This window comes from Oenanthe melanoleuca, chromosome 1, assembly GCF_029582105.1.
Source record: "Oenanthe melanoleuca isolate GR-GAL-2019-014 chromosome 1, OMel1.0, whole genome shotgun sequence".
NCBI classification, from domain to species: Eukaryota; Metazoa; Chordata; class Aves; order Passeriformes; family Muscicapidae; genus Oenanthe; species Oenanthe melanoleuca.
In genome coordinates, this window is record NC_079333.1 from 50998261 (window position 1) to 51020034 (window position 21774).

Genomic DNA, 21774 nt, shown 5'->3' on the forward strand with positions numbered 1-21774 from the left:
TATTTTTGCCCTGCACAACAGAACTTCATGTAACTTTATTTGAGATGTTGTATCTACATAGAAATACATTAAATACATCCAAATGACACTGCTTCAGTTTATACTGAAACAGCAAGACATCATGTTTCCCTTCTTTCAGATTTCCCTTATGGATCAATAAAGTTCACCTCCACAGCAAATGACTCACTATAGATTTTCCACGTTTTAGATTTGTGAGGGTTATCCAGCTCATTCCTGGGAAGGTAGAGTCTGAAAGACAAAATTCAGTAGTATATCTTACAGCCTAAGACATGCTTTTCCTTTCAGCCAGATGAAAGATCTTCCAGCTCAGCCTAGATATTAAATACAGCCTTAGACCTTGAATTTAAAAAGACGTCAGCCATGCCTGCACAGTGTTTTGCATCTTATGTAGTCTCAAAAACAAAGCCAACCTGATGGGTTTGTGGGTTGGCTCCTCACCACCCTCCCAAAGCCCCACAGTGCAAGACAGAGGGAAATTAACATTGCATTCAGCTTAAGGCCTCCTCATATGACGCAAGTGCCAGGAATTTAACAACCAGCCTTCCTAAAGGCAAGGATTTAATTCAGCACCCATCCTCATCAGGCAGGTTCTCCAATTTTAATGTTTACCAAATTCATGCCTAGTTACCACTTAAAAGCACTTGCACATCAGCCATGTCTGAATTAGAGATGCAGAGACAGAAGTACTGCCTTCACAGCTGTTTCACTTCTGATCACCCTAGTCCACTTCAGGTCTACCAGAAGGTCTGGGCAAAATGGGAGAAAAGGTGGCCTAGTGGGGCATCCTCCATAGTTGTGGAGGAAACAAAGCACTTCAGCAAAACCCTCAAGATAGCAATGTTGCAGGGCCATCAGTCAGCTGGCACACATTTCTCCTGGCACTGGCTTGGTCTAATTGGTCTGCATCAAGACTGAAAGATGCACTGGTGGCTGAGGATATTAAGTTAACTGTTACAAACAGACTCATGGCTACCTCTTCTCAGGCTCTAACAGGATCAGTTATGTAAAAACTGTTTTCTTTCTCTTCCAGCCATGAAGAACACAGTAATTATGTATCATATGCCAAGTTCACTGTTCCTCTACATGAATCTGTCAAGCAAGGCAGACTTGATAAGGCTCTCTTGTCTCTGCATTTCTACATCACTCCCAAAACAAGATAAACAAGCCCAGCTTTCACCAACTGGAGCTTCTCCAGGAGTTCCAGTCTTAGCAAGCAAAATCACAGTAATTTCTAACTTCATCAAAAGCATGAGAAACCATAAGAGGGCCTTTCTTTGTCACCCCAAGCATTAGTACTTCTAATTGTGACCTTAATGTCTGCCTGCTAAGCTACTGAGTTCCTTCTTCTCAGGCAGCCTATACTACAGAGCATGGCAGATTTGGATAGTTAGCATTATATTTTTTAATTCAATTTCATTAACAATGGTTAGAGAGCACCAAGGAAATCATCCAATGGTTTAAGTTAAGATAAAAAGCTCCCATGTGTTTAAAATATTTGTCACAGCACAAGCAACTGCCTGCTCACAAGTTACAGTTGAGGACCAAACACCAGTATCCACACAAAAGTCAGCTGGCTGATCAGGCCTTCCTTATCTCAGCTTTCACTACTATGTTTATAATCTTTCAGCTCCATGCAGACATCAGAAGTTAGGATCTGAAGGCATTCACTATGATCACTTACCTGTTATTTTCAATAAAGGAAGTGTTGAACCAGAAAAAGAATGGGCAGTCATCATAGCCTTTTGGGAGAGCCTAAATACAAATATCTTTTTTAAGGACTATGTTACACAATAGAACTTTTGTTTTGTTTGTAGAGCAAAGGTACCCACTTTTCTTCACTAATTTGGTTTACAAAACTAGAGTGCCAAAATCAGTACACTTGAAGAGCCCCATATCACATACACATTACTATTTTTTCTGCAATTATTTCAGTACCAAGACACTCAATACTATGAGGAGAGACCCTCATGGTCAGAAGCAGCAGATATCCAAATAAGATGCCTTGGTTGTACAGCTGTTTGAACAGCCAGGTGCTTCCCCTGCTTGCCTAGGCTGATGTTACACCACTTGCTGCAATCCTCACTGCACGTGAGGCACAGCAGACATCACTGGGGAGGAACAGATTCTGCCCCATGCTGCTCAGCCAGGTAGGACTCCCTGCAGTTTGCACTGCAGCCTCTCCCCATACCCAACTGAAGGTCTTTACACTGGTATACTTACAGAATTGCATTCAAATCTGATTTTCACATCACCACTTACGACAGGGCAATCTTCCAAGCCAATCACTACAGAGTCACTTTCAGAATCAAAGAAGAGCTGGGTAACAGAATAAAGAATTTGTTTTATGAAAGTTTCTGCAGCAAGACAAAGGACCAATTCATGACAAGATCTAACTACTCATTCATGGTACACAAATACAACAGCAGTGCTAGAATAACAAACAACAGTTTAAGCTGCTCAGGACAGAGTGAACTATTTGCATTTAAACAGCTCCCAGGGAAATCTTTCGTATCTACTACATTTCCTAGAATTTGGCAAAGTTTAGCTTTTTTATCCTCTTGTAATTTACATTATCCATTTAGTTAGACTATGCAGAAATTTAATATTGGACATAAAATTAAGACACTTTTAACCTATAAATCAGCTTTTAGCTTCTGTGGCTCAACTCGTGTGTCTTCACAGTACTCACCTTGCAGTTTTTTTGATTGGCACATACACACTGTAGTACAACTTGCTTCCTTGTTATTATCTGCACCTTCATATCAGTTCCATTGCCCTTCCCAACTCCTAAGAACAAAGTGTTGCATTATACCAGAGGCATAGACATTAACTGGAAAAATAAGCAGTCACAAAAACCAAGTGCAATCCCATTCAAAAGTGTTTTCCTTCCAGAATGCCTTGCTTAAGACTCTAGAGAACTGCAATGCTAAAGGTAAGCCAGGATTCAGAGTCTGAAAATTGCATTTTGAAGTTCTCCCCAGTAGGGGAACAGGCTAATGAAAACTCTAGTTCCCATTTACTGAACAATAACAGCAGCTTGAACTCCCCTGGAACACGGAGTCATCAACTTCCAGCCTTTGATCAAGATTACCAGTGCACATGTACTGTAGCAGGCATGTATCTAAAGCTCAGAAACATCAGTGGATCAGGTTTCACATGGGGAGTTAGTCTCACTTGAAAAGTGATTCCCTTTCCAAAAAAGAGCAGGTTGTATGTGAACCATCGTTTGGTCAGACATCTAGAAAGTGACACAACACAGTGCAACTGATTACAAAATACTCCTCATTGTTCTGTGTCATTTAAATTCTCAAATCCCAGTAAGCCTGCATTCCTACCACAGGCTTAGCAAGATAGACAGTTATCAGTTGCCTGTAATAGGAAACCATTACCAGATAGAGGAATGCCCAAACACAAGAGTTCTTACCATGCATAGTGTGGATTTTGAGATTTTTTATTTTGAGTTGTCTCTCTGGTGGGAGTTTCAAGTTATACTTGTTTTTCAGGATCTCATAATACCCAACATACCTACTCTGTAACACAAAAAACCCAGACACATTCAGTTTCTGCACCCAACACAGATAAATTCTAGGCAGATGTAGGATTTAAACAGATCTTTTACTCCAAGTTTTTAGCCCTTCGAAGTCCAAAACTAAGAAGAAAGACAATTGTTATCCTTCCCTTTCTCAGCTGAAACAATCTTCTAGACAAATTTGACACCTAGATTTTTAATCAACGTTTAAACTTCATGTTTTAAGAGGAATTCTGTACTTTTTAGTTCAGCAAGAAATGAAGAGCTTTTATATTGCAGCCTTAGGAGGCCAAATGTTTAAACATAAAAGATACCTTAATTTTACTAAAGGACATCTATACTTCTATTTTATACCAGCAATTATAAGTACCTGTCACCAGATTCACTTCCCAACTCTGCATCATGCAGAATAGTAAATCAAAATGTGCAAAACTGTGGTCTGAGGCAAAACTTGTGTAGTATTTCCCAGTGAATGCAGTCTGCAGAAGATGGATTTCTCCACCCAAGCCAAATCAGCGTCATGGCCCCACCCCAGGCTGGGCTGCAGGCTTCTGTGCATCCTTGTTAAACAGTCCAATTGCCTTACAGTGTCATGCTCCTGTGAGGATGTCCAGACACGCTGTGGAATCTGCATCTGTGCAGATATTCTAGATCTGACCAGAAACATCTGTCCAGGTTACCCTGCTTGAACAGTGGGGTTGGACTGAAAGCTTTCCCAATCTCAAAAACTGTTGTTATCCTAGACACTTTACTCCAAATGTGACATTATTGTTAAGAGAAAGGTATAAGAGAAAGGAGAAAGATGCAGGGCAACCCTGTCAGCTGTTTGTCTTCCAACTCACAGGAAGAGTACAAAGAGTTCAGGAGTTAAGCAAATAATAGGAACCTACATCTCTGAAACAAGGCAGAGGAGGTGGGGTAGCATAAGCACTTGCAGGGTTAATATTGGTTTGATTACTGCTCCTGAACCTGCTTGAGCTTACCTGGGAGGGAGTTTCAACTCCTTGAAACTTCGTACTTGTGCTTCTGTCAGTTCTTCTCTCCCCAAAGTAGTCCAAACTTTCCTACACAGGATGATAATTTCAAGGGTTAAGGTATCCATCCTACCATCATTCCCCTTCTTGAGAAGGGGATAGTAAGCTAGAACTACACTACTCAAGTCCAGGAAAGGAATGCAAGTGTAAATATGCAATAATTGTTTTGGTACCTTCAAAAGGAAACTTTTAACTGCAAGGAGAAACTACTAATTAGGAAGTCAGACAAATGTCATTCATGAATGAGTGAAGGACAGCAACATGATTTTTAAGCTACTGCTTTAGAACCATCTATATTTTTCAAGTGAACACTAGTTCATATCTTCACAAAGCAAACTCAGAGGAAAACAGTGATTAAATGGATATACAGTCTGCACAGACTACCTTGAGTGTCCTCGGCCTTCTGCATCCCCAATCTCCAGCTGATATATCAGACCTGGGATACTATAAAGCACCATCAGCACCTGTCCTGGCTGGGACTTGATCTTTCTCCCTTTCCCTAGAAGGGCTTCCTTTTGTAATACTGGCTGTCAAGACAAGACAATTCTTGATGCCTCATACTACTTGGAGGGAGACCAGGTAAAAATTGCTTAAAACCACTTAAAACTACTGATACTATCTTTAGGAGAGTTTGCTCAGAAGTCACCTACAGCTTAAATTGTTGCTCAAGACCCTAGACACACTATTCCTCCAAAAAGAATCCTTCAAGTTGGTAACTTGTTGAACTATTTTCTCACTTCTTTCAGGTCATTAATAATTTCCATCAGAATTTACACTGCAGCCAGACTTGCATGAACTTTTTTAAAACCAGACTTTTCAGCGAATCCTTTTTCTAGTACGGAATTTTTGCAGAATATTAGTGCATTTCACCAATTCAGTAAATCCTGAAAAGACATTTTTGTAATCTAAACAAGTCAAAAAATAAACAGCAGTTTTTACCTTTGCGCTCTCAAACTGGTCACTGTCTATGAGCCAGGTACAGACCATTGTTCCAGTCCTGCCTGTATTAGACACGCAATACAAGTTGAATTACAGCAGTTCAAAGGTATTTGGGATTATTGTGAAGGTGACATCATCTCCTGTTATCTATTTCAAGAGTTATAAGTGACAGTCAAGTATTTCTTAGAAGAATGAGTTAAAGACAAGATACTACAGTTTGTCAAATTGTTCCTTGTCCCCATATTTTCATTACTAGAGACACTTAGGCAGCTGGTCAGTATCTGCATATTCCATTCAGCATGAAATAGTCATGCACTTTTACTAAGTGAGACTATAAACTGAAACTTCCCAATGCTATAAGTATCAAGAGTTATTTTTCTGCCCCAACTGTTTTCCCTGCAACACCACTAAGAAGCCATCAAGTCTGCTAGCATGACAATACCTATATAGCTTCAGTTTTTAATTTAAAGTCTCAGAGGTCAAGTCACTCTCCCTACACTTGTTCTTCAAGCTGGTTTTGACATGCAGGTAGTTTCAACATTCAGTTTTGCAAAACTTTTTAAGACAGAGCTCCACCTGGGGGCAACTATTTAATGTTAAGTAACCACCTACTTTCAGCCAACTATTCACAGTAGTAACAGCAGGTGGCTAAAGATGTGGCAGGTATTTTCAGGGAAATTTGGCTTACTTGCAGTCATTTATGCATTTCAACAGCTCCTACACCACTGTTGGTTCACACAGCACCTGCAGTTTAGCTCATATGTTTCACAATCCTTGTTCCCATAAGACTTCATCATACTCTGTCACCTAGTACCATGAGTGTCTTGATTTAAGATCCAGCATTGAACATTCTAGAGATGTAAATGGAGCAGATCATCTTCAGTAGTATCACACAATAAATACAGCACAACCAGGATCAGGCCCAGCCAACGTGGAAGGGCAGGTCCAGCTTAATCAAAATTAACTCCTTCTATGAGATGATAACCCACTTAATGGATAAGGGAAAGGCTGTGGATGCTGTCTGCTTGGCTTTAGTAAAGTCTTTGACACCATTTCCCATAGCATTCTCCTGGAGAAATTGGCTTAGACAGATACATTCTTCACCAGGTAAAAACCTGTCTGGATGGCCAGGCCCAGAGAATGGTGGTGAATGGAGTTACATCCAGTTGGCAACTGGTCATTAGTGGTGATCCCAGGACACAATACTGAGGCCAGTTCTGTTTAATGTCCTTACCAACAATCTGGACAAGGGGGTTGAATGCATCCTCAGTCAGTTTGAGGAGGACACCAAGTTGAGTGAGAATGTTGATCCGCTGGAGGGCAGGAAGGCTCTGCAGAAGGATCTGGACAGGCTGGATCAATGGGCCAAGGCCAACTGTATGAGGTTCAATAAAGTGAAGGGCTGGGATCTGCACCTGGGTCACAACAAGCCCACAGTGCTACAGGCTCAGAAAAAATTGGCTGAAAAGCAGCCCACTGGAATAAGTCATGAGGGTGCTGGTTGACAGCAGCTGAACATGAGTCAGAGTGTGCTCAAGTGGTCAGGAAGGCCAATGGCAATGCTGGCCTGTATCAGCAATATTCTGGCCAGCAGGACCAGGGCAGTGATTGTCCCTCTATGCTTGTCACTGAAAAGGCTGCACCTTGAATCCTGCATTAAGTTTTGGGCCCCTCACTGCAAGAGGGACATTGAGATGCTAGAGTGTGTCTGGAGAAAGGCAACAGAGCTGAGGAAGGGTCTGGTGCACAAGTCTTCAAGAAGCAGCTGAGAGATCTGAAAGTGTTTAACCTGGAGAAAAGGAGGCTCAGAGGAAACCTTTTTACTGTAAAGGTCATAGTTAGGTGGGATTGGTCTCTTCCATCAAGTAACAAGCAATAGGAAGAGAGAAAAATGGCCTCAGGTTGCCCCATGGAAGATTTAGACTAGATATTAAGAAAAGTTTCCTCTCCAACAGCACTGGAACAGGTTGCCCTGGAAAGTGGCTGAATCACTATTCCTGGAGGCAGTCCTGGAGATGTGCAGATGTGGCACTGAGAGACATAGTTTAGTAATGGATCTCATAGTACTGGATTAAAAGTAGGACTTGATCTCAAAGGTCTTTTTCCAACCTAAACAATGGATAGGTTGCACTATGTTACAATGCACAATACTCAGCATGGGTGACTGGCTACCAGAAGCCAAAGCAGCAGCCTACCACTTTTAATAGTAGCAGTTTTAGTAGTCCCCCTATCCCCAGTCTTTCCTGGGGGAATGCTGTCCCACATGCCAGAACACCAGAAAGTTACTGAAGAACATTTTAAGAGACATAATGACAGCTTAGACTAAGAACCAATTTAGACTACCTAAAAATGGAGTTGTTTAACACTAAACACAGAGTATTATACTCATACTAGTCATCACTGTGTCTGCAGTGTTTGTCAAGTTACACTGTAAACCCATCTCATAGCATGGTTTAAGGTCACACTTTAATCAAAGAATCTACAACAAAGAAGTGTGATTTGTAATATACACAGATTGTACATGAGAAATCCTACCTTTGCCTCCTTTACAGTGAATTGCTACAATGTTCTTCTCATCCTGACTCATCCATTCCCGGACACTGGCAGTGAATTTCAGCATGTCCCTAAACAGGAGGAATGTTAATGAATCAAGGCAAATGCCTTCACAGAACTATTACAATGTATGTATTTTTTGACAAGACTCACTGCAGTGCTGGGACATTGTGGTCATCAATGAAGATCCTTTCCACCCTGTAGTGAAAGTACTTGGGGTCATAGCCTTTTTCACCTATAGGAAAAGATCTGTAGTTATGCCAGGAAGGGAGAAGGACTGTAACAAAGTGGTCTGTAACACACAACAGCTGGTCTGAGCATGTACTAGTGTCTAAAATACAGCAGTGTTAATAGACAAATTAAAATGAAAAATCAGAGGTAACTTGGCTAAAGCCAGGCATGCTTATCTTCTGGTTTCATACTTTTCACTTATACATTAAATTTTAACTCAAATATAGTCAGCAGCTAAACGTACTTACTGCAGAGATTGTAGACTTTATAGTGGTCTGGATGTTTGGTGTCCAAAAATCTTGCAACTTCCTAAGAAATAATGAGTTCAGAGTAGTTAGAGCTCTCCTTGTTATTTCCACTGCCACCTCAACCCCTCACACCCCACATGGGATCAACAACTGCATTCATCAACAGCTCTTGGAAAGCAGGCCTTTCTCACTTGACAGCTCCAGTTCTCATCTGGAATAAAAGTACTACTGCAGCTATCTTCCTGGCCCTATATATATATTTTCACAATACCAGGAAGCAGAGCTCTGACACTATCTACACAGAACTTTAAAGCCACTTTATTTAGGTGAATAGATCTTATCACCATTACTAGCCTGGGACAGAACTGCCTTGATACTTCAAAACATTCCCAAAGAACAGGAGCATCAAGGCACTGGTGTGTCTCCACTACAAGATACAAACCACTAGGTCTAGCTGAGACACTATAACAAGCAATGCAGCACAGTGGAGATCATCAGTCAGTCATTCCAACCAGCAAAGGCAGCAGAACTAGGACTGATATGATCTAGGCCACATGTAAATTAGCAGGAACCTATAAAAGAAACAGATTTCAGAAACAGTGAATTTGGTAGGTAAGATTTTTACCTTTATGGGATTCCTGTAGAAAGACTGCTTCCCAGAAGACGGAAATGACATTGCAATAATTCGATCTGTTGAGAAGACAGCAATCACAAATAACAGCAGGAAGCCCCCTGCACATAAGAACTACCTGACTGAGAAATATCCTTATGAAATGTCTTATTCTTACCCTAATGAGAAGAACAATCCACCAATTCTGGTAGGCTTTCCTCTACACTTAGCATAGCTAGAGCAAGACAGATAATGCTTCCCCAAAGCATCAGCCACCAAGTGGCAGTCTCCACAGAATCTGAAGCAAACATAAGTAAATATTTTCCCAACACTGGTTCCCTAGACCTCAGATAAATTTCTGTCATTACATACAGCATGTATAACTCTCCCAGAAGGCTAATTCTGAAGAACAGTGTCACTCAGGAATCCATATTTCATAATCCCAAAGAAAAGGAGTAGGCCTGGTTTGACTTCATACTTAAATTTCATGAGTCTAAAACATGGTCTGTATTTCATGACAAGCTCTCATTAACTGAAAAACAAGTCTTCACAGGACACAACATGCTGCAAAGTGACATTTGTTTCCACAAACCAGTAATATAAGTGAGATCCAGATCAAAGCCATCTTTCATATAACGTCTTTTGTTTTCAGAGACCTGACAAAAAAAAAAAAAAAAAAAAAAAAAAAAAAAAAAAAAAAAAAGTAAGAGTTAATCTTTCACAAGAATGACAATGATCACCAAGTGTTGCCTGTAAGTAGGAAAATTCAACCATCTAGACTCTCCAGTTAAACTTGAGTAGTAGAGCCTCATTTCATTACAGCATCATCCAAGAGCAAATTCCTTGTATTAACTTCTAGGTAGCAGCTCTGTATAGAATTTTTACCATCAAATATCAAAATTTATGCTAGTGAAAAGAACACTGCAGATTCTATGAATACTGCAGCATGAATCTGTCATTGTTATTTGAGTGTCTGGAGACTGAGGGGGAAAAAAAGAATAAAGTTACAGATACTATAACCAAGACTACTTCTTCCTAAACAATGGGACTCGCTTAAAGTTTCAAGTACCACTTGAATGCCCATGATGAAATAAGAGGCACTGACAGTGAATAGGGCTTCAACAGCTAGATTGCTTTGTTTGTACCCAAAATAAAGCATCAGACACATTAAAATTCCTACCTTCCCCCATGTGAGGGAAAACAGTCTATGTAGCACACAAGCTAGAAATTATCAGTTGAGACACACGGGGTCTTGCAATCACTTTGATATGCTGGCCTTCCAGGTCAAGTTGCTGCTTACTTGAGCAACTTCAGAATGACAAGGCTTTTCTGAAGGTGGAGACAAAGCTCCAGAGCCCTGTCAGGGACATTGAACAGATGTGCTGCTTGGGCAACACTATCAATTGCAGACTTACCACTGATGCTGCCTGAAGAAAGAGCTGGAAACAGCAGTAGTAGCTTAGATGTGTTAAGAGGCCAACTTACCATTCTCCTGGTCACCATTTCAAGTTGCTTCTTTTGTGAAGCCAGACGAAAGACTCTTATCAAGATGACAATTCTCAGAATTCGGAGGAAAATAACCATTCTAGATGGCAGGTTCACCATAAAAGAAAATTGACACAAATAAACTTACAAGCAAAGCTTGAAGTTGCTTAAAAAAGAGAAAGCTTAAAACTTTGTTTCATATGTTGAACTAGGACATCTCAGGCTGATTTTGGAACAAATACAATATCATGGGTTTATTGTTAAGGGTTTTTTGTGAGTACATGTTCTCAACAGCTAACAGAACCAGGAAATCCCCTACTTGCTCAAGCAGACTTCCACAGGCACCTCTGGCTAGAAAGCAACAAATTCCATTAACATTACCTGTGTTATTACCACCATTTTTTTTTTCCTTGAAGCTAATTCTCAACTATAAATTTAAGTATACACAGCCACACTAAAGTGTATGTAGACACCTGAAAAACAACTAAAAAGAAGCTAGACAGGCTAAGCACCTCATGACATGATTAAGAAATATGAGAACAGATTAGTATGTATCCTGTGTTTAATCATTCAGCAACCTGAGCACTTGGTTTAGTTTGAGGAACTTTGAACTATTGTTGAACTTTGAAGCAGGAAAGCAGCTTAGGTGAGTGGTTCTATCAAAACAATTGAAAAAGAGCAGCTGCTTTCCCACATTCCTACGGAAAAGGGCAAGCTAATATTCAATTCATTCCTTAAGGAGGTAAGTGAGCATACATTTTAAGCAGCACACACATTCTAGGTTTTGATACGTTTTTGTAAAAATGCTGGTGAATACCAACAGTAAGGGAGACAAAACTCCAGTTGAACACAGTCTGCTCCCCACTGACATGGAGCTTGAACTCAGCAAGGTAAGGTTGTCCTAGATACCTGGAGGAAGTTGCAGTTTTTTTCCTGAGCCTCTTCCAAATTCAGTATCACCCTCCTGTTTTCAAAGCAGAATTTCCTTGGAGCTAGCAGCAAATGAGAAACTAAAACTGGGCTGAAAACTCCACAACCCCTCTTCCACAACTCTGAGAAGCAACTCTCCAAGATAAAAGCCATTTGCATCCTGTCCTTAAGGAAGTCAGCCTGTTAAGCATTAGCCCCAAGACAGATATCAAGCTCTCATTCCTAAAGTTCTTTTATAGATGAGACTTCAAGAAAACAGTTAACTCATCCCTACACACACCCAGCTAGACCAGATTAGAAAGAGAAACTATACTCCTCTGGTGCATCAATGAAATTTCACTTGTCATGAGATGTCTCAGAATAATTAAAATTTAAGATTTAAGATTGTTGTTTGCTTCTTGAGGAAGGACCCAGAAAAGTGATAAACCCCAGTAAGGCTACCAGGAATTAATTGGATTTTGTGGACACTACTGCTGTGTTAGGTGGGAAGACCACCATCTCAAGATCTGGTATTTGGTCAAATCTGAGTTATCATCTACTGCCACATAGCAGTATCTTGGTCAGAATACAATTTTAGAGTCTTTAACAAGAGAAGCCTTATAGAGGGCCTCAAAAATTGAATGGGTAAGATAGTAGGCCTCAGCTGAGTGTCTTCTGAGAGCACCAGTGTGAAATCCTCTTTATGTGAGCCAAAAATATATTCTAAATTCCCATCAACTTCAGCAAGTCAGAATACAAAGAACTTGCACACACAGACCTACAGCCAGATGGGCCAGTGTAGGATCAGGCCTACTACTAGCACAGCCTAGTAGAGGTAAGAGTGCAGATTACCCTGTCACACTGGTTTTTTTCCCCCTCCCTTTATCTGGGTGCTCCTATGAGATGAAAGCTGCTTCAGAAAAATGTGGCTATAGAAATGGGAAGTAATAATTAAAAACTCCAATGAATGCTTAAGACAACCTAGGAGGAAACTAGGTTGCAAAAGCTATTCCTTTGACAGTTTTACTTCTTGATACCCAAGTTTAGCAAGCACTTTAAAAGAAAACTAGCACTTACACCTATCTGTCCAGCTCTGGATTCTTCAATAACTAAACTTTCTTTTCTTCTGGAATAATGTTCCCCTCTTATGCCCATCAGTCAGCTGAATTTGGGGCAGGGGATGGCTTTTAATTTACTTTTTTTTTTTTTAAGAGCTTGACTTTTCCCTGGCTGATGCAAGAAAGTTTCTCTAAGTCAAACCTAGTACGAATATACTCATCTAAAAAGTTTAATTCTGTCTCCATCAGGAATGGATTAATCTCACAGGTTATCCTCTGATCAAGATACAGAAATCAGAAGGAAATAGGACTTGAAGCAGCTTATGCACATAAACAGCATGTTTCCTCTCCCCAGAGCATGGCTGAAAAATACAGCATACACTACTATGAGGCTTTTGGGAAAGCAAAGTGATGGAAACAAGAACAGTTTGGCAACTCTTACTATTGCAAGATCCATTAGACAGAGATCCTCCCTTTCGTGTCTGCTCCATTTGCTATGATAATCCAACTCTTCTTTCTGACTGCCTTCAGACCCTCCTCTCTATAAGGGCTACTGCACACCTTTCCCCAAAAGTGTTTGAGTCAGAGCATTTGATGGCCTCACTTTTAGTTATCCCTAGTATGTTCAGATCCTCTCTGCCTTTGAGGCAGGGACAACCTACAGCATAACCACAGACCAAAACTGTGTGTCTATCCTGCACTGGTCTGTACCATGACACACTATTACAGTCCCATTTGGGATCTCATATGCACACATCTGGCTCAGAGGTGTCCAAGAAAATTCTTAGAAGATTATCAATAAAAGGGCTCACACTCACCAGCTGCCATACCACTCTTACCTTGGTATCTCCCCTGCTGCATCAAGGTCTAAGAAGAAGTACGTCAAATTAATTAACAGGGTGCCCACCACTATACACGCATCCAAAATATTCAGTTTGGACCGGAAATAGTTCCTGAAGCTGAAACCAAGGAAAATTTTAGACAGATTTCAAACACATGTTATGGCAAAGCTGATGTAGCTTCCAAGTGCTCACTTATACTGAAAACACTTACAGTTGTTCTACAGAAGGGAAACCATCAACATAAACAGCCAAGAAAAGACATGGCTATTATCTATGACCAGAAAATTAGCCTACAGGACACCATGTTCATAGCCCAAGCTTGAAGTCTTGCTTCCTTCCTAGCCTGAGGACTTGCCACACTGACTTAAATTTTTGCCCATGTCTTACCCTTCAACAAACACTCTCAGGAGAACATCAATAAGAAAGAAGAGGGCTATTGCCAGGGAAACACCTTCAGGAATCTCTGTACTCTTCTTTCTCTCACTGATAGCCAGATCCAGAATCACAACTATAATGTCCACAATGATAAGTACAACTCCAAATACTCTGCAAAGAGAAAAATACAAGTTTGAGAGGCAGGAATGAACACTTAACTGAACAGCACAAACCCTGATTCCTAAGTTGTTTCAGCAAGTGTGTTCTCTTACATAGACTGAAGCCTGCTTAATTACAAGCTGAAGATCTCAAATTGCATTTTTAAGTGATATGCACAGAGACCATCATCTATGTGGAACCATACTTTTACCTCAGACATAGCTGTAGTTGTTAATTTATGATTTCACAGCTACCCAGAAGCAGTGCAAACTTGAATGCTTTAAGGCATAAAAGTAACACTGCTGCTTTCACCGTACTCAGCTTCCCTCCCTCTCATGACTTAATACAATCCTTAAAAATAACTCTTTATCGGCTTGCCTTGTTCCAGCATCTAGACAACTGTTTGTTCAAAGGCTGCCAGCCAAAAATAAGCCATTAAAGAAGTTTTATCCAAGTCAATGACACTTACAGTTCTGACTTTCAGCTCTTCTTGGAGAATGTAGTCATACCTGTTTAAGTCTTATTTTTCAATTCTAGTACTTTTCCCAAGTTACCTTTCCTGGGGGTGATAAGGGACTCAGTACCTTCAGACAAAGCAATCTGGAGTTACTGATGTTTAAGGAACTCTTCAAGTTCTTACACCAGAAATGAGGACTTTTTTTTACCTTTCCCACATCATTACAAGCTCAAGCTTTTACCTGAATCCAAATGACATCACAAACGGGGCAATTTTTCTCCTAGTTGCACTGCAAGAGAAGAGACATTATGACAAGTGACATTTTGCTACAGATATCAGCCACAAGGGCACTGTTATATACTTTTGTTCACATTCCTTTGGTTTTACTGTTCTGCATAGTAGTGATTTCTCTAAAATGAGATTATTCAGTTGCATTCATGAAGTATATAGTTTAAGAGAGTACAGAAAACAGTGTTTTGATCACTTGTTAGGGAGAGTATTAATCAGCTTCCAGATCCTGGAAATACAGCAGTATGTACTTAGCCATAACATTATTCCATGTCACATTTCCAGTGATGCTTGAACTCTGGCTTAGTAAGCTATAAGAAGTGAGTTTATATAACAGCTATTGGTCAAGAGGAAGACTGGAAGATAAACACCTCTTATATTTCATTCCATTTATTAACTTATTGTATCAGACCACTTTTATTCCCAGGCCTGAAAAGGACTACACTCCTTAACAGCTCCTGTGCCTTCAGAATAGAAGAATATAAATCCCACTTCTAGTTTAAAAAAGGAAACATCAGTTTGGCTTTTAGATTGAAAATCCAAATATCTTCTAAGAAAAAGTGTCTCTGATGCCAAGTTCTTCTAGTTGTGAGAATTATCTTCAGTCTTGACAGGGTCACAGCTCTTGTTGCCAATTACAGTAGATTTGTTGCCTCTTTGGTATGCTTTAAGCCCTTTGGTTTATAACAAAGCTTTTATGTAACTCTTTTTCTGCCTGGAAGCCTCTTTAGATTATACCAAGAACTAAGGTACAAATTCTTGGTGTAGAACTTGCAAACCTCAAGTCCTGACAGTTTGAAAAACAGACTGCGAGCCTGTTAAGTAATCACAAGCCTATTTAACTATAAGCATCAAGCCTTTTCTTAGACATTTAGAAGAAAGCACCTTTTTTCAAGCATATTACTAACAGCAGGACTTACCATTGGTCCCTAATATATTAGAAAAAAGTGCTGATAGATTTATTTTGTACTGTTGCAAGAGTTTTTTGTAAGCTCAGTAATGCACATTGCACCCTAGTGATCCTGTCCAAAATACTTGTTTCCTCTAGGACACTTAAGCATCGCATTTCACTTGGTGCACTTCAGTAACTCAGCTTAAGACAAGGCTGGATGCCTTTCAAGTGCTGAAGCAGCACCTTGTTTGGGTTACTGAATTAACCCACACTTTTCATTATTAAGTTCTTACTCTTAAACTAAAGTACAAGGTCTAACCAGCAAACATTTGCATTCTCAAGCTGGAAGGATATATGTGGGTTGTAGTACTCACTTTTCCTATAGAAGGCAAGGATGCAATACCATGTCTTGTCCTGAAGGTAGCTTAACACACAGGTTTTCCTGGTATTTATGAATGCCAAATAACTAAGGACACACTGCAGTAGCGACACTAATGGTTTGCTGGTCTATGTCTGTCCAGTCAATCCTACAGCTGTAGTGGGGACACCAAGACTTCAGCTTCCACACTCTATGGACAAGTGCCTCTAACTAGGTACACTAGGTACAAAACATATACACACACCACTCCAAACTGGCTGGCCAACATATTAAATCAGTTGAAGGAAACACAGCACATACGATTACATAATCATCTCAGAGCTTTTATGAAATACATTTGTAAATTCTGACTTCTGAAATATAGAAAAACACATTGTCACATAGAATAGATGAAATAACAGGCTTAGGCTTACTTTTCTTGAGATGTAGGACTTGCCACTGACTTAACTAAGTTTGTTGTAAGAGTAACATGAGGTAAACACTGTCAGGAAACAACTGCTTTAAGAACAGAGTTAACTACTAGCAAGTTTGGACAATTTAGTCTTGATGAGTGCCATGATTATTGTTATGCTCAGATACTCATCTCATTTTCTCACTGGCACTTGCTCTTCTGTGCTCTCACAAATTCATTCCTTTGGGAAAATTTAATCAATGTGGTTTGGACTACCCATTCTCCATAATATGATGGACTTGTGCTCTTGGGTTGAGCTCTTATCTCTAGAGGGATAAAAGAGGCTTCCTCAATTTATTTGTCTTCACTACGTACTAGAAGAAATGGCAATATCAAGCACTTTACTGGGCTTATCTCTACTTCAATAAGCCACCTGTCTTCTTATTTTGGCTCATCAGATTTCACTCCTGGGGGTAAGCAAAGAAATTCAGTGTATCATTAGCTTACTTGGAACAGCTGTCTGGTCCATTATTTTCATCACGACCATTATCAATCTTTACTGTGGCCTCTTCAGTTGTTGGAGAGCTGGCAAAGAAAATAATACAAGTCACACACTGATAGAGATGTCAACTCTGTTTATTGCTATGCTTTGTTGTTCCAAAAAAAAGAATTAACTGTCAAGTGAGCAGCAGCCTGAGCCAGAGCACAGGCCCAGCACTAGGGGAGGAAAGACTTCCCCCATGTTGGCATAGCTGAACTCCTTGGCTTGTGCTGATCTATTTCCTATTAGCAGCCCATTTCTCAAAGGTTTTCCCCCACAAAAGAGACAGATGTGCTCAGCAGTAGGATAAAGGGCTTTGAAGCAGGGCATCCACAAGTCTGCTAAGGACTCAACAGTCCAGGCTCTAGAAGTGCCAGAAATAAGCATATGCTAAATGCCTTCAGAGGGTCCAAGTGACACAAATGCTCTTACAGTGACCTTCTTGTACAGAGAATTAATGTTTTCACCAGGAAAAGCCACTGCATAGAGATGTTTTTGTGCAGAACAGGATACCAGACAGGAAACTGGATGACCAGAGCAGCAGCTGAGCTAGTGCTAGAACAGCAGTTTTTTGGGGTAGCAGCTGCTTGCCATAACTTCCTTAAAAGGGTCTCTTCAAATAAAGTTTTTGTTTTTTTGAAGGCCACATGACAATTTCAGAGAAAAAGCGTAGCATCAATCCAGGAGTCCTTATTTAAGTAGTCTCCACAGAAATACTGTGATGCATAATAGCACAGCCACACTGTTTGCTGAAGTTCTGCCTCTGGTTTCACTGCTTCATGGGCAGGAACAGCTACATACACATATTCAATATTGATGTTTCCACGCTGTTCTAAGGCAGCCCAGCATTAGTGTGATAACTCTGAGGATTCAACTATTCCTCATCCTCAGCAACAGACCCATGCACCAGCACTGCTTCTGCAGTCTGGGCTAACCATCTTTTAAGCAAGAAGTTTAATGATCCTTCTACAGTTTCAGCAACCAGTGCTGATGCTTCACCACCTGCACTCAGTATCAGGCTCCATAGAAGAATTATTCTGATGCAAAAATCTCAGCATTCAAGCCTCATTTCCTAGCTCCAGTGTTCCCAGTGAAACCACTGTCCTCATTTTGTTCCCAGAGCTGAAGCAAAGCTCTAGTGATGAATAAGCATTCAGGTTTGCTTCCCAGCTATTCTTACAGACTATTCACTTGAGTGTTTACACTTACTGAACAGCAGAAATGCTTCACTTACTAAAGCCTGCTTCTGCAATTTTGCTGCAGGTCACTTGCTTATACCTTCTCATCCTCTACTGTGATTAAAATATGCCACAAGAAGAATGAGAAACAGAAGTGTTTTCAGTTAGGAAGACAATCTTTAATACAAAGATAAAACAGAAGTCCAATCCAAGCACAGTTTCCATAGTGCTCCCACACAAAAATTCAGTCCTAGATATTGCTTTCCTCAGAGAGAGTTTGTTTTGCTGATCATTCTGCATCTGCTTGTGGTTCAAGGCAGAACAAGCTCTCAGTCACAAGCTACTACAATTCAGCTTTGACTAGGGGGGTGGAAGAGAATAAAAGAAGGACATATTAGAAGAAATTTTTCCCTTCACGCATACACTCCATACAAAGCATAAGCTTTTCTGACTGCTCATTCCTAAAGGCAACTTCAGACTTGAGGATTTTAAAGCAAGCAGAGAAAGAGCATCTTGCTCTACATGAGACCTTGACATTCTCTTGTAAGTCTCTTGACAGTTTGGATGCTAAAAGAGAGCACACTTTAATGCCATGGGCTTATTATACCAGGGATGGAGGCCTTGTACTCATTAATCACTTACAAGAAGTGAATCAAAACAGCGTATTTCTGTGAAAGACATCCCTCCTCTCAGACAGTGGCACTGGTGGGAGAGGGGAGATAAAAAGACTCTATGCTGTATAAACTTCAGACACTGCACCATTATTCCCTTTGTTATATCTGAAGCACTAAGAACCTAAAGACAGGACAACACATCACATATTGAATCCCAAACTCCCTCACTGGCACAGTTCATTTCACTCACCCAGATGATTCTCTCGGCTGGGTGGCTTGTTCATATTTCACAGCTGTCATTTTGCCTGTTGTTTCCCTGCTGGCCTGAAGAGAAGCACACCGAGTTAAAGTCAGACAGTACAAGAAACAGCGAATAGCAGCATATTACAGCAGCCTCACCCTCACAGTCCCAGGCTTCTGCTTCACTTCCAACTATTTCCCCCCTAGGACTGACAAAGCTCAATCCCTTAACTATAACATTAGTGAGAGCCAAGGCACCCAGCACTCTGATGAAGAGATTCTGACCGCACCAGACACGCCACAGCGATAACAGCATCTCTACCCCACTGTGAGGCGTTTCAGCCTGCTCCAGGCTCTGAAGCACGGCGGAGCCCCAGCTGGAGGCTCCGGGAGAGGACCGGGCGCTGCCCCCGGGACACCCCAGCTCCGGGTCCCGCCGCAACCCGTTGAGCCCCCCGGAGCCCTTCCCCATTCCCACCTCACCTCGGCGCGGCCGCCGGGCTCAAAGTCGAGCCTGGACACCGCCCCCGGCGCCCCGCGGACTCAGCGGAAAGTTGGGTTAAACTTCCTGAGGGCTGGATCCTGGCCCCCCCGGCCCTCCTTCCCGCCTCCGGGCCAGCCCCTCTCACCGCCGGCCGAGGCCGAGGCGCGGAGCACGAACACGCCTCAGCGCCCCCGGGCCGCCCAGAAATGTCCCGGCTGCACCTGGGCCGGGCCGGGCCGGGCCGGGCGGAGCCGCCCGCTGCCGTGGGAACGGCCCCGCCGCCCGCGGGGATCGCCGGCCCCCGGCGGGCCTTCCTGGGCCAGGCCACGGTGGGGCTGAGTTCCGTCTGCTTCAGGGTGGGAAGGCTCTGCAGAGGGATCTGGACAGGCTGGAGCCATGGGCCGAGCAGCACGAGGTTCAACAAGGCCAAATTCCAGGTCGTGCACCCGGGTCACAACCTCCCCATGCAGCGCTGCAGGCTGGGGCAGAGTGGGCGGAAAGCTGCCCGGCAGAAAAGGAGCAGGGGGTGCTGTTCGATAGTGGCTGTAAATGGGCCAGGAGACCGTGGCCCAGGTAGCCAAGAAGGCCAATGGCATCCTGGCCTGTAGCAGAAATAGTGTGGACAGCGGGGCCAGGGCAGCGAGCTCAGCACTAGTGAGACCACACCTCCGGTAATGTGTCCAATTCTGGCTCCCTTGATTCAGGAAGGACACTGAGGGGCTGGAGAGTGTCCAGACAAGGCAATAGAGGTGGTGATGGGAGCACAAGGCCTATAAGGTCCACTTCAGTTTGCCTAGGGTTGTTTAGCCTGAAGAGGAAGAGCTCAGGGGAGACCTTACCACTCTCTACAGCTGCCTGAAAGGAGGTTGGAGCCAGGAGAGGGTCAGCCTTCTCTCCCAAATAAATAGTGACAGGATAAAAAGATAGTCTGAACCTGGGAGATTTAGGTTGGACATTAGGAAGAACTTCTTCACAGGAGTCAACCTAATTGATTCTGCAGTTCTTTGTGGGGCTACACTGCCCCCAGCCCACCCAGCTCCACCATCTCCTTCCAAGTCCCAGCCTCGCAGTTTTTGTAAACTTTTCTGCTGCTGTGGTTTAATGCCTCTCAGTGCCTTTCCCATGGCATGACAGCTTTGAGGGGCTGCATTAGAGGCAGGGGCAGTGAAGATTGGGCAGGGGCTACAGGCCAGCCAGTCCCCCACTGTAAAGGCTTAGCTGCACCACCTAATTAGTGGCTTGTCTTAGTTTTCTTCTGCCTTCACTCAGAGTCAGGATTAAAAACACAAAGGAAACAAATTTCTCGTTTGGACTTGGTTTTTTATTAAATCTTATCTAAAGTACAGAGAGTTCTGCAACACTTCTAGCTACCAGCTAAAAGCGAGCAAAATGGAGGTGAACCTAGCTAGTTACGAGGTCCAGAACTAACACCTATGTTATTTATACTTTTGACCCAATAACCAAACACCTGTGATCCACACTGCAGCACTATCTGACCAAGAACTACTACTACCTGAAAGCATGAAGAAGACAGAAAGAGACAATACCCAAGAACCCCCATCTTATCCCATACCTATTACTATATTCTAAAAACCCCAAATTGGAGCCCTTCACCATTGGAAATTACAAACTTCTATTCTAACTGCACACCCATGACCCTAATTCCATCACTCAAATTTGGAAGCCTTCTCCAAGGCCTCAAGTCAAAAGCAGTGTTCTCCTGGAGGTCAGTGTCAGAAAGCACAGATAGTTCAAAACTCCCAAGCTTCTGGGTTCCAGCACCCCACAGCCTGTGACAGCTCTTATCATCATCCGAGGCAGAGCACTGCAGTGAGCACTTGGCTTTTCATACAGCATTGAGCCCTTAGGTTTTCACAGAATCAGAGCCTCCAGAATGTAATGTGTTACCCTGTGCTCTGCAGAGGCTTCATGCCTACCTCGTTTCCAATAACCAAGTGGTGAGCATCCCTCAACATCCTGGGCATCCCTCAACAGCGCTGCTGTAGCTGCCAGGGCTGCGCTGGAGAGGCTTTCTGCAGTACGGTGGACACCAGAGGGAGCCCAAGGCGAGCTTTTAGCGGCTGCTCCCGGGGCTGCTGGGGCTGGGCAGGGGGAGATGCGGTAACTGATGGCAGGAGCCTCTCTGGGTACTCCCTTCCCAAAAGAAATAAAATACTTAAGGTGAATGCCGAGAATAGGGAACATTTCTGAGAACTATACTAGATAAAAAAGTTTTCCCTTCAAATACATATATATGTATAAATACATAAATATCTAGTACAGACAATGGTAGCAAGTAACAGAAACATAGAATATC

General features: G+C 42.1%; 1 protein-coding gene across 2 annotated transcripts; it reads right to left on the bottom strand.

Moving 5' to 3' along the window:
- On the bottom strand, positions 1-19826 carry LOC130248881 (phosphatidylinositol 3,4,5-trisphosphate 3-phosphatase TPTE2-like). Of its 2 annotated transcripts, none has more exons than XM_056482940.1 (19): positions 19457-19826; positions 18984-19057; positions 16908-16985; positions 14692-14739; positions 13847-14005; positions 13457-13576; positions 10651-10750; positions 9758-9821; positions 9181-9245; positions 8556-8616; positions 8230-8311; positions 8059-8147; positions 5524-5585; positions 4534-4614; positions 3446-3551; positions 2711-2808; positions 2242-2337; positions 1703-1773; positions 1-249 (listed from the first exon to the last, which is right to left on the bottom strand). In XM_056482940.1, the coding sequence occupies exons 2-19, from the start codon at positions 19031-19033 to the stop codon at positions 147-149; spliced, it is 1533 nt and encodes a 510-aa protein (XP_056338915.1). In that variant the 5' UTR covers positions 19034-19057; positions 19457-19826; the 3' UTR covers positions 1-146. The 2 variants fall into 2 exon arrangements, with proteins under 2 accessions (XP_056338915.1, XP_056338925.1); XM_056482950.1 differs by having other exon boundaries at positions 19452-19826.
- Positions 19827-21774: the final 1948 nt, after the last annotated feature.

Bases quoted from the DNA above. Each gene is read 5' to 3' on its own strand.
- LOC130248881 (XM_056482940.1), bottom strand. From the start codon at position 19,033: ATGACAGCTGTGAAATATGAACAAGCCACCCAGCCGAGAGAATCATCT. The intron at 10,751-13,456 runs GTAAGAGTGGTA...CCTGCCATCTAG, and splicing joins GCAGCAGGGGAGATACCAAG to AATGGTTATTTTCCTCCGAA. The intron at 2,338-2,710 runs GTGAGTACTGTG...TCTGTTACCCAG, and splicing joins CCAATCAAAAAAACTGCAAG to CTCTTCTTTGATTCTGAAAG.